General features: G+C 43.2%; 1 protein-coding gene across 3 annotated transcripts in view; it reads right to left on the reverse strand.

Moving 5' to 3' along the window:
- Positions 1 to 6,889: 6,889 nt before the first annotated feature.
- LOC128350748 (inactive pancreatic lipase-related protein 1-like) overlaps positions 6,890 to 15,896 on the reverse strand; it is a 36,521-nt gene continuing 27,514 nt past the window's right edge. For all 3 annotated transcript variants that reach the window (XM_053309386.1, XM_053309387.1, XM_053309385.1), the window contains exons 11-12: positions 9,566 to 9,733; positions 6,890 to 7,003 (exon numbers count right to left, since the gene is read on the reverse strand). In XM_053309386.1, coding sequence (XP_053165361.1) covers positions 6,940 to 7,003; positions 9,566 to 9,733 — 232 coding nt within the window. In that variant the 3' untranslated portion in view covers positions 6,890 to 6,939. The remainder of the gene's footprint in view (positions 7,004 to 9,565; positions 9,734 to 15,896) is intronic.

A 15,896-nucleotide genomic window follows, 5' to 3' on the forward strand; every position in this document is an offset into this window, starting at 1 on the left:
CACATACCAGTATAATAACAATTTATCAGATTACCAAGCTAAACTAGCCTGTCATCACAATGCTTCTTCTATAACCACTGTGACAGGGCTGTTCACATGACCAGGAGAGCTGATGGACAGGCACATGGGGAGAAGGCAGGGATGAACTACCTTTCCCCAATCAATTGTCCCATTCTTCAGTGCGTTACCACACGCCCACATGGTCCACGCTGCTCCTGGCATCGCAGATCTCCGGAGGCCAAGACAATGCATCCTGGCCTCTGGATTTCCCACAATACACCACACAATGAGCGCAGTGCATTGGGGCATACCGCATTTGGAAGTCTCCACTGCATTTAATACCTTTTCAAACCAAAAGTCTCTTAGCTGATGTGACATGCTGCTCATATCTTGAGCACTTCCTCATTTAAAGCTCACGTTGGAAACTTTGTGGTGAATTAGTGAAATATTAAAGTGGGAAGGTGGGGGGAGGGCAATCAATCTTGTACACTTTTGAACATGTTTTGTTGAAAATAGCATTCTAATAGATGTGACTGATTATATGGTGAGGAGCATAATTTATATATCACAGGCAGCGAGCCTTTTGTCACTGCCATAGCTAAGGAATTTGACACCTTTACAGGGGAACAATGTGTGTCAGCCCAAATATATACCAATTAGGCCTCAACGAGACGCTGAAATGAATGCTGCCGGAGCATGCTGCATTTACAAATAATATGTGGTTTATAGCCACTTGCAATTTCAAACAACAAATCTTTTTATGTTGTCATTTAAAAAAAAATTAAGCATGTGGAAAGGTCACAAAAATATCTCCATTAGCACTGAATGCCAGGGAAATGGACCATAATTTGATGTTCATTTAACTTTGCATTTTATGTGATAGCTTTGTAAAGTGTTGCTTATTTAAACACTAGTCAACAAAGTGAATGCTTCTGCACTTCATTATTCAAAGGGGATGTTTGGTAACCCATAGTTAACTGTGAATACACTGGTGCCATGAGCAGCAGAGCCAAAAAGACTGTGTTTTTTGTGTGTGTGTGTGTGTGTGCGTCCATATCCCCCCCCGCCCAACTTTCTCTTTTCCTTGCTCCATTATCTATGCCCAAGAAGTGTTTTGCCAAATTAGGCTTTGCAGAAGTGACTATAACAGAAAGTAGCAGAGATTGCCAATTTCTTCCTGGCAGAGCACCTGTGTCCTTAACAATTTTATGACAAGCTGAGTTTAGCTGTTTCTGGCATTTAGATGCTGTGATGGGAAAAGCATTACATGCTGCATCTCTTCATGTTACACAGCTATTAGAGGCACAGAGGCATAGGCAGGAAAGAAGTTGACAATTCTAAATCCATATCACACGATACAGCTTTTCTGAAGTAGCACTTTAGTCATTACTAGTTTAGGCCTACTCATCAGCATCTTAATTTGGATGTCAGCTGCTGTCAACAGACAAAGGTAAAAACATAATAGCCCTGCTGGATCAGGCCCAAGGCCTATCTAGTCCAGCATCCTGTTTCTCAAGGTGGCCCACCAAATGCCTCTGGGAAGCCCACAGGCAAGAGCTGAAGGCATGCCCTCTTTCCTGCTGTTGCTCCCCCTGCAACTGATATTCAGTAATATTTGTTAATGTTTAAATTAATTAATAAAAGCAAAGGCTTCTCTCCTTTATTTCTCCTAACCCTTTAGGAGAAATAAAAATAACAGATCATAAAATTTGAATTGGAAGAGACCTTGGAGATCAGCCTTCTGCTTAGTGCAGGACTCTGCAACAGTAGATAGTTCTTCAGCCACTGTTTGAAAACCTTCAGTGAAGGAAACCCCACCACTCCATGAGACATTCTGTTCCACTCTCTAACAGCTCTGACATTTAAGAAATTTTTCCTAACACCTAGCCTAAATCTGCTTCATCAGCCTATTTGTTCTAGTCCTGTATTCATAGGGTATTCCATAGATGTAGCATTTATGTACTGCAACAAATTAGCATCTGGAGACACAATACAAGGAAAGGCACTGAGAATACATTTGCATGCAAACAAGACTTCTACGGTGGATTTCCTCTCCCCAACTGTCTCCTGGATTACCATATTTTATTTTTCGAGGAGTCAACATCAGATGAAAATATGAAAAGTGCTCTTTGCTGTAGTTAGTCTGTGATTGATGATTCACACATGCAAGTCATCTCTTGATATTGCGGTCAGTTTGTCAAGTCATCTTTTGATATTGCGGTCAGCTATTATTTGACCAAGTCTGGCAAGTTCTGCTCTTGTTACACTATAATGTTTCTGAACCTGAATCGACAACCTGCCATTCACAGAAGGGCCAGCCCTCACGGTTACAGCGAATCCCTCAGCAAATAACTGCTGCTGTAACCGTGAGTGGCTGGAGATGGGGTGAGTGACAGCGCTGGGGCGGGACTTCCTACCTGCTTTGGTGCCTGTAGCCATGATCAGCATTTGTTTTCAAAACATTTTGCGACTGTGATGGTAACTCATCAATCATCTTTATTACGGTCACAGACAAGCATAAGATTACAATGCAAAATGTAATGTGAAGTAATGCATAGTGATGTATTAAAAGACATTAAAAGGTATTTAGGTTCAAAATAGCATCAACAGACCCAACTGGGCATAAAAATACCGCCCCCCCCAGGCATAAAAAGGATACAAGGGGACAAAAGGCATGATTGCCTAAAAGCCTAATACCATAGAACAATAAAACATGCAACAAGAGGGAAAACTGTAAAATCACTAAGATTATAATCATGCCTGTGTACATCTATATTTAGAGAGACAAATGAGGTGTCTATAACAAGATATATACAAGTTGTTCTAGTAAGAATTAATCAGCCTACTTTCCTTTCTCTGTCTCTACAACTGAACTAAATTTAGTTCAGATTGAAGTCCACAAGCTAGATCTCTTGCGGCTCAAATGTTCACGCATATGCCATCTTGGATCGGGGTGGATGTCATCATTACAAACTACACCACTGAGATGTCCCTGTGTGTCACTCACTAAAACTGTACCAAATTTGGTCCAAATCGGTTAGACCATCCTCAAGTTAGTGAATTTGCATCTCAAAAATTCACATGTCCAAGTCTCTCCATGATTGAAATTTTTCTATGTTTGTCTTCTAAGACAGTGGAGGGGAGGGCATGACAATGGGCAAGAGTGAAGGCCCTTCTGTGGCTTGGAATTTCCAACTGTGTCAAGTACGCAGTGAGAGAGGCAGAGTATCTATAACTTTCTGAGGACAGTAAGCTTGGAGCCCTGCCTAGGCCGACCTGGTGCTCAGTGTCCAATATCCTCTGTTTGAGAGCCGTTTTTGCCTTGCCACAGCCCATAGCAAGTAGGGTGCTGGGGAGAAGCCCAGTAGTGCCACTTTAGTCCAGACAACACATTTCCAGGAGAATTGAAAATTGTCCTGCAGGGTCAAAGGGTCCAGGCCCTGAGGACTGAAGGATTGATTAAGCCATAGGTTAAGAATGGTAATCCCTACTCAACCTTTATTATACCAGTTTCCAGTCGTAGGGCAGCATTAGAGACACAGGATGGCACTTGTTAGGCTGCTCTTAGACATTTGGACTAGACTCGTTCTAGTGAGGTGAAATTGGAGGGGGGACCTGGGTAGGCACCAGAGAGTGTGCCAGCGGCTTAGCCTCAAATAAGTTGAACACTGTGGGTACATATTGGCCATAGAAACCTCATGATGGCAGTTGAGCCTCTCTGTGCAGTAAAGGCGACTTGATTGCAGTGCGCCTTTCTTGAGCCAGAGGTGTGAAGGACTTGGTATGTAAAGCAAGCAACCAGCTCAACCCTGTGGCGGACAATACTCCAGGAGCAGATCTTGGGGCTTCTAGCAATGGCCATGACTTTAGTTTTTTGGTAATTGATTTCAAGTTGTTCACTCTTGTGATACTGAGCTACACTCTTGTAATACTGAGCACTGCCAACACCCTTCTTAGGCCTATGGGGACCTTCAATAGGATAGTGGCATCATTGGTGTAGATCACACTACCAACACATAAATTGGGCCATAATGTGCAGGCTTTAAACAACTTGAGTTCTTCTGTGTAAAACTGACTAAATATGTTTGTATTTGTAACTAATCTTGCTTCTATTATAGATGACAGTTGTTTGTATGCTCCTAGCAAGAGTTGTTAGGATTCTACAAAGCAACAATGGTTATTATTGTATCAAACTCCATCATTTGGAGCATTTACTAAATTAATATTCAGTTTGGATGGGACACCCGTGGCGCACACAATAATTCTGGGGTCACATCTAGAGTGTGTCTATCCTGACATTATTGAATGATGTCCTGATGCACATTTGGGGTGTCCCTTAATCGCATGAGGGGGCTGTTCCTCTGCATTGTCCCTCTACACGCACTCCAAGTATCTTATGAACAACTCCTCTGGAACATCCTCTGATGATGTCAGGGTGGACATGCTCTCGGTGCAACCCCATCTTTATGACAAGTGCAGCTGGCATCTTGTCCAAACTGGCCCTAAAGTTGTTTCTCCTTGTGTAGATATTCTATGGATCCTGGGATATTAAAAGCCCTTTTTCAAAGTAAACCCAGATAATTCCATTTTTATCAAAGGTGTTCTTATGAATATATTAAGCTTTGCTGATATAAGAAAAAACTGAGGTTTTTTTGGTTGTGTGTGTTGTTGTTGTTAGCATATTTGTATCCTGCCCAAAACACACATCTCTGGGTGGTTTACAATAAAACACAGATTACAAACAAAGTTAAAACATTAGAACAATTTAAAACAATGAGAGACTCTATAGGTCTAATTAAAAGCCTGGGTGAATAAATGTCTCTTAACAGTCCCTTTAAAGGCTGTCAGATATGGGGAGGCTCTTATTTCAGCAGGGAGCATATTCCAAACCTCAGGGCAGAAATGGAGAAGGCCTGACCCTAAATAGCTTGTGGTGACTGCAGACCAACCTTCCCAGAGGATCCAGGGTTATATCCTGTATATATGTTGTGATTATTGCGATGGAAAGGTACGCAAAGCTTGTAGAGACAAAACCTAGAAATTGGTTAGAAGAGATTGGAAAATTCCCAACTACAATAGGAAAAAAAATGCTTAATAATATGAATAATTAATTAATTAACAACAAACTTGTCAGGTAATATTGCTTATTTCCTATTATATTTTTGGCTTGGATAAGGAAGTCAAATGTTTGAAAATTTATTGTCACTGCCTTAAAGGTTTGGGGGGAGGATCCAACCTCCTTCACACACATGCTATTAGGTACACTCAGCCCTTTGGCTATCACAGCTGTCAGTGCGCAGGACAGCGACTGATAGGAAAGTGGGGTGTCCATGGAGGGGAACTCCTGTTTGTGTAGCTGTGCATGCAGCTGCATGCATCCAGTTATTTGATAGATGTTCAAATAGGAACATAGGAAGCTGCCGTATACTGAGTCAAACCATTGGTCCATCTAGCTCAGTATTGTCTACACAGACTGGCAGCGGCTTCTCCGAGGTTGCAGGCAGGAATCTCTCTCAGCCCTATCTTGGAGAAGTCAGGGAGGGAACTTGGAACCTAGATGTTCTTCCCGGAACAGCTCCATCCCTTGAGAGGATGCAGTGCTCACACATCAAGTCTCCCATTCATATACAACCAGGGCAGACCCTGCTTAGCTAAGGGGACAAGTCATGTTTGCTACCACAAGACCAACTCTCCATCTAACATAGATGTTAGATATTATTTGTAGGTAGGATAAGATGTTGTTTGTAGGTAGAATAAAACAGGCTACATATTGTTTTCTGGCTTCCCCATGCCAATACAGTGCTTCCTGTACTGTAATTGTTGTGCCTCTTATTGGGAAACTCTGAAATCCTAACACTTTTCACTAAACCAAGTTAGGATGGATTCTAGTGAATAATTAATCCGTGATGATTTTGATATGGCACTAATATATCCAAGGTATTCTGTGAGATTGTACCTGATCTTCCTCTACATCTAAGGAAGTTCTAGAGAACTTACCTTGGCTAAAAAATAAAAACTAAGTTAATGATGGCTTTAGCATGTCTGCCCTATCCTCTCCCCTATAGCTTTTCATATGAATATGATCTTATTTATTGCCTAATTCAGCAATTTCTTACTGGCATGGGAGTTATGCTGGGCGGAGATGGGGAAAGAATTTTATGCATATTTTTGCTCCCATCAACACATTCCCTGATGATTTTTTCACACCCCATTGCAAAAGTTGCAAAAATGTAATGTGGAGGCAGGGGATGCTTCCCTCACACCCCTTTACTGGATCAGAATTCACTGCTTCAGTCAAAATATAAAAATAATATATAAAATGTGGATGAGCATGTGCATACAAATCCACAGTGCTGGTGTGCAATGAAACTGCTAGCACACCATGACAAGACAGGGCATGTTGTTTTGCTGGTCTGTATAGACCAGGGGTAGACAACCTTGGCTCTCCAGCTTTTGCTGAACTACAGCTCCCATCATAAATTGTGACTAGCGATGATGGGAGTTGTAATTCAACAACAGCTTGAGAGTCAAGGTTGCTTACCCCTGGTACAGACAGAGCTTCCTATATGCAAAAGGTGCCCCATTCATATCAGTGGGGAAAACAGATACACTGTGTGCACAAGGATCTGCCCCACTGATGGGGATGAATTTGGCACTCAACAGGCACAGGTGGCTGGAATGGGGCTTTGACCTCCAAAGCTGTGATGAACTAATGTGCCTGCCTATGCTTATTGACCTATGCTTGGGTCTTTCATACAGAATGAGAGTCTTGGTTTTACAAATTGCTTATTAGATCATTCCTTTCACTTCGTAGAAAAGTGCCTGAAGAAAGTAATAAATGGACTGATTATGTTCACAGGTGTTAGTACAACAAATACAGAACAACACAGTAGTATGACCTTTTATTAAGATGAGCAACTTTGCAGTGTTTTCATATTATCAGCAAGGTGTAAGTGTTTGCAGAACGCCTTTTCTCACAGTTTCACTGCCACAAAAATTGTACCTGAGGATGAAAGAATATACATATATATCAGTTTTAATACTGATTTTCGCTTTGCAATCCTATTTTTTGCTAGGATGAACTATAGCTTTTATTGTTGTATCATAAAATCTCTGAAAATATCATAATTGCAATGCGGTTTCTTTATATTTCTTACTTTGCTTTGACAGAATTGTAATAATACCATTGTTTCATTTTTATGTTTTCATTTGTTAGATGCGTCCAACACTAGAAATATGTTGGTAATTAAAGTAACATTTTTTAAAAGATAATGAAAATACCTTTAGGGATTTATGAACCAATTCAGTTCAAAGAGGCATATTTATCCCTGAAGTTTTCCCCACTGCGATTTACTGCTTCTTCAGAATGGTCTTCGCAACTAAGCATTCATACTTTAAATGACAGATCCTGGCTTTTTTCCTGCTGATTAGGCCTCCAATGCATCACTCCAAATAATCAGTGGTAAGTAGTTGTACCTTTTCCCCCCTGGCTGTTATGTGATGCACTGGAAGTCTAATTGTAAGGGGAGAAGCCAGAATCTGTTGTTTAAAGCAGGGATGTTTAGTTGTAAAGACAGTTCTGAAGAAGCAGAAAATCGCAGTGAGGAAAACCTCTCGATGACTTGCATTCTGGTTGCATTCCTGACAAGTGACAGGATCATGGTGTGAGGACCTTTGTGGTGCATACACAGAAATCCTGCTGCAAGATTGGTCCATTCATTCATGGTTACAGCAGTTTTGTGCACATGTTCCTTATGCAGATTTGCTAGGGATGTGCATGAGAATGGTGGGATTACACATCCCCTTTAACACCCCATACTGCTCCTCCTCCACTCGCCACCACTTCCATTGTTATGGTGCTCCCCCAGGTATGATCACGCATTGTTGGGGCATCTCCCAGCTGCCCCTGCATGCCGCTGGCACACACATGGCCTCCGTGCATGTGCGGCGGCCATTTGTGTACTGGTGTCATGCGGGGGCAGCTTGGAGATGCCCCACCAGTGCACAATCATATCTGCAGAGAGTGCCATGATTATGGAAGTGGAGGAGCAGGTATGGACCTGTTCTCATCTGTGTTAAAGAGGACGTGTAATCCCTCCATTTTAAAGGGATGTGCCGCGAATCAGTTTCCAAATCACATTTCATGCCTAAGATTTCATCCCTAAGATTTTCCAGGGCCTTTCCCAGACAGCAGGCTTTACCGTGTGATTAAGAGGGGTGAAGTACTGCGAGTTATAGGCCATATAGGATATTTTGAATTTGCCCCCCAAAATTGATACAAGAAGTGGAATTTTTTACCTTGGACATAAATCAGGCTAAGTGCCAATGTGCAATGAAAAACCCAAATCATGTATGGAGTGCTCCCTGATAGCTCGCAGGGACTTTGACCTAAACCTGGATAATATTATGAATTATGCCCTTCACCTGCCCTTCTAAAGTAAAATCTCCATCTGGGAACAGCTCAGCAGGGAAACTGGAGAGGCTGCACAGGTTTGTTTGGTTAGTTCTATAGTTTCATCTTGCACCTCAGCTTAAAAAAAAAAAACCTTCAAAAAATGAATACAAGTTCCTATGAAAATTAAATCCAACTAATCCCACAACTGAAATGATCAATCTGAAACATGACATCCTAACCACTGATAAGTAGAAACAAATGTATAACAAGCACATCAATTATATTTGTTTGAAAACACACCGAAACCCCAGCTGAGATAGGGATGATCAGGGAAAAGCTTTTCTAGCAGTGCCTGGTGTGAGTTGCTCAACTTGACTTCCCTTTGAAGGGACTTCTATACAGGGATGGTGCCACTATGGAGATGATGCAGGATCAGGTTATAATCAGTGTTCCCTGTAAAGGGATTCCTAGATATTGTCGACTACAACTCCCATCATCCCCAGCTTCAATAGCTTTTGGCTAGGGATTATGGGAGTTGTAGTCACCAACATCTGAGAATCCCTGTTACAGGTAACATTGGTTGCCACCCACCTGCACTTCAGACTACACAGGCACCTGCCCTGGGCTCCTGAAGTTTTCAAGGCACTGACTGTATGCAAACCCTCTATAAGTGCATGGAGCTCTGAATTGGGGGATAGGGCCTTAACTGACTATAAGCAAACTCCACAGAAAGATCCATGCTAATATAATGGTTTTGTTACTAGACCCTACAAATGCTGTAACTAGCAAAAGCAACATTCCAGTGGGCAAACGCCCTGAAATTCAGAGAAGAATGATTACATAAAATGTAATTATTCTTCAAATGCATCTCCTCATAATAAGCCTGAATTTAGCCAGATTCCAAGCCTTGGCATACTCATATTTTCATTTATGTATGTCCAAGTACAGTGAAGATAATTTAAGCGTTGGAGCATAAACTTGTTTTAATAGTATTTGTAATGTGCTAAATATGAGTGCTTCAGTATCCTGTTGTTCAACGAAACTGAGGGTGTTTTCTTAAGTTCCTGAAAAGGTTTTCTGTCTCCATGTGTGAGGGAAAATATAGTTGTGTATAATTAAAAAATAAGGTTTAGTTTGGTGGGGGTTTTTTAACAGCAAATGTATACATACACATGCCCATCTTCTCCATCTTGTACTGTAATCTTTGCTGCTCCCATTTTGGGCAAAGTGGGGTTTATGAGATTGTTGTCCCAAAGAAATTTAACGTGAGTAACTGGTCCAACATGTTGTGCTACATCAATTAACGTGGTATAAACCCCATCAGGTTCAAGCTTTCCCCTTGGAGGAAAAAAGAAAAAGACATAATTGAGGGGGTTCTCTCTTTTAATAATTTATAAACATATATATTGTTCCACCTTACCATCTTGCACCAGAATTGTTGCTGCTCCCAGCTTGGGAAGGCTTGAGTTTATGACATCATTGTTCCAAAGGAACTTTAGTTACTGTTCCAACATTGCATTCTACATCAGTGAAGTTGCTTTATGAACTGCCTGGCTTGAAAAATAAATGATGGAGGAGAACCGGGCTGGGCTCCCTTAGCCCAGTTTTCCTCCATCGTGTGAAAAGCCTCATTATGTAGCTGATAGATAGGATAAGTATTTCCTATCCCAAATGTACTTCACCAATAAATCAATTTAGTTTAGACTCTACAGTGTTCTCCATGCATGTTACTTAAATAGCTGCAACAACTAAACTCTGCACTCTGTAACTGGATTGGTAGCTTCCTTGGTGCTTTGCTAAACAATCACAAACCCCAACAGGTGGGGCCTTTGTCTGTAACTTTTTGCCCCATGGTAAACACCATGCCAGTATGCTCCCACAACTGCTTGGAAATTTGGGGAAGCCATAGTATGACAGTACCATGCGGTTACAGAACAATTCTGTTTTTTAGACCACATTTGATTTGTGCCTTCCTCTTTCCTCCCCACCTTTCCGTAACAACTTTCTACATCTCCCTTATTTCTCTGGATCTCTCTACCTGCCTGTGATCTTTCTCCATGAGGCTGTTCTCATGTGCGGCAAAGGCAAAAGCTGGGAACAGGAGGACTCCCCCCATATCATTAGAGCAGCTGCCGCACTCGGTGCAGCCACTCTTCCCCCCCCTGCTCACTGCCAGAACTGGCCAGAAGCCTTCACTGCCCAAAGCCTTTTTACCCAGGGGCGATTATTCGGTTCTATGAAAAAATGCACATGAAAAAAGCCCACAAGAAAATTACGCACAGAAAAAAAAACCCACTGTCATAAAAGCGCACACAAAAAATGCGTACACGGAGCATTGCTCACACGGAAAAATGCCCACATGGAAAATTGCTCACATGGAAAAATGCTCACACCAAAAAATGCCCACATGTAAAATTGCTCACACCAAAAAATGCCCACATGGAAAAATGCCCACACAGAAAAATTCTTGCATTGGAGCGCAGTATATATGTGGGCTTTTTTCCGTGTGGGCATTTTTCTATGTGAGCAATTTTCCATGTGAGCAATGCCGTGTGTGCGCATTTTTCTTGTGGGCTTTTATGACAATGGGGTTTTTTCTGTGCACAATTTTCTTGTGGGCTTTTTTCATGTGCATTTTTTTCTGGTTACCCGATTATTCACCTAACCTACCAATGTAAAACAAAGCACAGGTTTGTTTTACCTCAGTAAAACGTCAGGTTAAAAAGTTGGGCTAACTTCTTCTGAAGCAGCTGAGAGCCCTTCATTCCCAGAGCTCCAGACAACAGGGGCTGCCTGGGGAAACAGGCAGCTCGAGTCATGCAAACAGCCTCCTTGGTTTTGCACACTTACCCTTAGGAACATGCATCCACCTCTTCTCACTTTGCACATGAGCCCAGAAAGTATTCTGCTTCCAGGTATGGTTAGGAAGAAGCTACAATGGTTTGTGCTCTCTGAACTAACAAATGCTGGCTTATTTAATCAAAGTTGCAAAGTAAACCATGGTCTGAGCTGAACTTTGAGCCTCAGTTACAAATCAGGGTTTGTTTCAAGGACTTGGGTGGGAATAATCCAAGAGTGGTCATTCAGATAGCAAAAGCAACCAATCCTGCTTCTTTCTAGCTACAATGGAAGTAGAAGTCTTTTGAGGTGTGCACGAACAGGGGAGGGGGGAGTGCCCACTCCCAAGGCTCAGGGATGTTGCATGAGGCTGATGTTTTGTGTGAAGCCGAGGTTTAATCTTGGCTCCATATGACATCTGAACCAGTTCATGGAAAACTGACAGCATATTGTCATCATGTCCCACTCTGTGGGTTTTGCACCCACCTCTCCACACTCAGAGATTAAACTTCCAGAAACCCAGGGGGAGGGGCTAAACCCTGAAGAATGAAGACTCTAGCAACCGACACTAACATTTTCAATAAGTTATCCCCTCAAAGGCAAGAATAAGAACAAACAGGACAGTGATTCATCAGGGATTTGTACCAGAAAATAGGGACTGTCCCTATTTGGGGCATTTGGAGCATACGTGATTTCAGTGGTTAGCATGGTGTCTAGGCTGTTTTCGAAAGGACCTAGGTCCACACGAATGGCAAGAATAGAAAAAGAAATACTAAAATGTGCAAGGTGAATCTGTTCCAGTATAGCTTGACAGCAAGAATAAATTCAGTCTGGATGAAAATGTAGAAAGCATTTAAAATTTCCCTGCTATTAAATCTATTTTTCAGCGCTAAAACATGTTGCTGGCTGGACTAAATAACTAGCAGGCTGGAAATGACATGTTTATACAGCTATAATACAGCAAGGCTTTTAGCTCAGACAGTCACAGCAAACAAAAAGCAGAAGGTTAAAATCACAACCATTTGGAAACCGTTAAGGGCTTTTTCACCTTTTGAAGCAGATGACATTTGAAAATAGAGCTGCTAACATTAAATGTGTGGATGATATGTATTTAACATTATTTATGAGATGCTGTAAGTGAGTGAGATAACATTTTTTTAAAAAAATACCCACAGAAGAATCCAGACCAGATTTTATTCAACAACCTTGAAACCAATCGAAGAATCCAGACCGATTTAAAAAAAAAAAAAAAAACAAACCTAAAATGTACACTCTGAGGGAGAATGTTCCTATGTGCTCTGGAGCCACATCACCTCAGCTGCCCAAGGGGGGAGTGAATGTTGATCCTTGGTTCTGGATCTAGCAGTGCCCCATGTCACCTGGAAATGTGTCCCTGGGGGTTGCACAGCCCTCAGGGACACATCTTTTAGGTGACAGAAGGCAGAACCCTCTTGCATGCCTGAGATTGTGTGGCTGGAGTGGTTGTGGTCAAGCTCTCCCTCACTGCAGTACATTTTCCTACCAAAGGTATGCTCTAGATGTCAGCCAGTAAATCAGTGCTAACAAAGGGGGATGATGTCATCGAGCAAGGCAGTTAAGGGAGATGACCAGCCAATCAAGATAATAATTGGGGAAGAGGAATCAGGCCATTATTCCAGCTATTGGTCAGCATTCAAAGAAACATGAAACCAGATCTGCTTGTCCAAAATAAGTGCTGATCTTGTGTTTACTATTATTAGCCTTTCATGTTGCATGGCAAGCCATTTTGGAAACTAACTGAGGATACTTTCAAAAGTAATTTTTGATATAGCATGCATGTCTACTGTTCAAATCAAAAACAAGTAAAACATTCTAGCATGCTAGGCCCTGGGTTTACATTAAGTACCTCATTAGATACTGCCTGTATGTAAATTTCTGCCTTACTCTCACACAAATGCCTGCCCTGAAAGAACTGAAAAAAGCCCTGTTGTAATTCCTTCACTCCTCCCAGGGAGACCTGCTGGTGAAGGAAGCCTTAGGAAACCAGGCTACCCTAGGTAACTTTCACCTTGGTAACAGGGCTCCCTTCATGCAGAGGAACCCTTCCTATGTTCAGTATTGCCTTTTGCGGACAAGCACCAAACACATGGAGGTGCAGGGGCGTGGCCAGCGAGTGTATTGTTGCAGGGACATGGCTAGCCGCCATACTCCTATTTGCCCCCATCATATGTTTGTTTGTTTGTTTGTCTAACATACATCTATACTGCCCAAAACTCATGTCTCTGGGCACTTTACGACAAACAAAAAGCTAAAACATTAATTAGTTAAAATAAAAGACAACAAAAAACTTAAAACTGTAGTTAAAACAAAGTAAATGACATAGTAAAAGTTAAAACATTACAACAATTTAATTAAAAAAACATTTTAAAACGATGATAAAACTGTTAAAACAATATTTAATTAAAAGCCTGTGTGAATAGGTGCATCTTTAAAGCCTTTTAAAAAGTTGTCAGAGATGGGGAGACTCTTATTTCAGCAGGGCATGCGTTCCAAAGCTCTGGGACAGCAGTGGAGAAGGCCCGTCCCCAAGTAGCCACCAAACGAGCGGGTGGCAACTGCAGACGGACCTAACTTGATGATCTCCTGATGGGCGGTGGGGTTCATACCGAAGAAGACGGTCTCTTAAATACCCAGGGCCCAAGCCATTTAGGGCTTTATAAGTTACTAGTATTTTTTTAGCCCGTTAAAATAACGGGCGCTAGTACTTTTTTTTTTTTTTTTGGTGTCCTTTATTCCGTTTCCCTCTCTCTTTCTTTTTTCTTCTCTCCCTCATCCTCTCTTTCCTTTCCTTCACTTCCTCTCTGTCCCTCTCCCTCTCTCTCCTTTCTTCCACCTCTTCTCACTTCCATCTTTCTGTTTTTTTCCTCTTTTCCTTCTTTAATGGGCGCGCTCTTTGGGGCTGGCGGCTCCTCCCTCCCTTCTGTCTTTTTTTTGTCCTTCTCCCTCACTCCTTCTTCTTTCTTCTTCCTTTACTTCTCTCTTTCCTAATTTCCTTCCCTCTCTCCTTGTTTCTTTTGTCCTTTTCCTTCCCTTCTCTCTCTTTTCTCTCCTTCCTTCTTTCTTTCTTTTCATCTTTCTATTGTCCTGTCTCCCTCCCTCACTCCTTCTTTTATGTCTGTCTGTCTCTCTCTCTCTCTCTCTCTGTCTTTGCCTTCCTTCTTCAGTCCCTGGCCCATTTTAGCTAGTACCTTCCCGGTACCTGCCTCTCTTTCTTTTGCTTTTTGTCACACCTAACCAGCTCCCGGTGGCAGATGGACAGTGGGAGAGCTGAGGGTGCGGGGCAGAGGCGGAGCTCCTTCCAGTAGCTGTGGGAGGAGCTCCCCCAAGCGTGCCAGGCTGTCACGTAGAGACTCACCTCCAGACTCTCAAGTGAAAGCCCACCGGAGGAAATCAACCCGCTGCTGCTGCTGCTTGACATTTATCATCTGGCCTTGTGTTGCTGGGACCGGCCCCTCCCTCTCTCCCTCTCTGCCGCGCGCGCGGGGCCCACCACCATCTGGGGCCCCCCACGAAGGGCCCTTCGGCATGGCCGGGGCGCGCAGGCTGGCCTCTCCTCGCGCATGTCAGCCTGCTGGAAGCGCCCGCCTGCCTCTGTCTCCTCGCCACGGATGCTGGGCCGAGCGCCACACATTACGTGGCAGGCCGCCCGCCACCAGCGCGTCTTCCTGGGCAAGGGCAGCGGCGCTACTCCGACCCCGGCTCCTCTGGCGAGGCCTTCCCTAGGGAGGCACGTGCCTGTCGCCGTAATCACAGGGGGGGTAGGCGCGCACCTAGAAGTGCGCGAAGCGGCCCCGGGGGAGGCGGGGCTTCCAGAGCGCCTCGTAAGATACAGGGCAGGACACGCGTTCCCCACTCCCCACGTCCGGACAGCCCCAAGACAGCTTTAGAGAAGCGGAGCGCCTCAGCCAGCCACCCGCTTGTCGCTGACGGGAGCCGGACACCCGGTCCCCCCGCTTCTCTTTTCTCCCTGCCATTTTTTTTTTGGTTGTTGTTTCCCGCTGCCGCCTCTGCTCTCCCGGTTCCCCCGCTGCCGCCTCAGCCCTCCCGGTTCCCCCGCTGCTGCTTCTGTCCTCCCGGTCCCCCTGCCACTGATCAACATGGCCACCCGTGTCTGGGCAGCCGTATCTTGCTCCGCGCATGCCCAGAACTGCCGAGAAAGACACGGGCGGCACGGCCGCACACTCAAGGGTTTTATTATAGAGGATAAACAGCACCTTGTATTTTGCCTGGAAACTTAATCGGTAGCCAGTGTAGGTCTTTCAATACAAGAGTAATATGGTCTCTCTGAGATTTTGGCTGTTAGTGGCAGGATAACAACAGTATAGGCCCTGTGTAGTGGCAGTAAATGAGGCAAATGTATTGCCAGGCATTCTTAGTTTATTGATTGAAAATGAAACAGGAAGTAATGTAATGTCATTGCATAAAAATGTTGTTAGGCCAGATTTAGTATTTTCTGTGCTATTCTGGTCAATTCTGATCAAATTCAAATTGTGTCAATTCTGGTCATATTCAAATTCTGTAGACATTCATACTGTGTTCAGTCATTTTGTGTGTCATATCAAAAAGCCTATCAAATCAACTTAAGAGTGCCTCAGAAATAGAAGAGAAAAGAAATACAAATGTC

This window comes from Hemicordylus capensis, chromosome 3 (genome assembly GCF_027244095.1).
Source record: "Hemicordylus capensis ecotype Gifberg chromosome 3, rHemCap1.1.pri, whole genome shotgun sequence".
Taxonomy (NCBI): Eukaryota; Metazoa; Chordata; class Lepidosauria; order Squamata; family Cordylidae; genus Hemicordylus; species Hemicordylus capensis.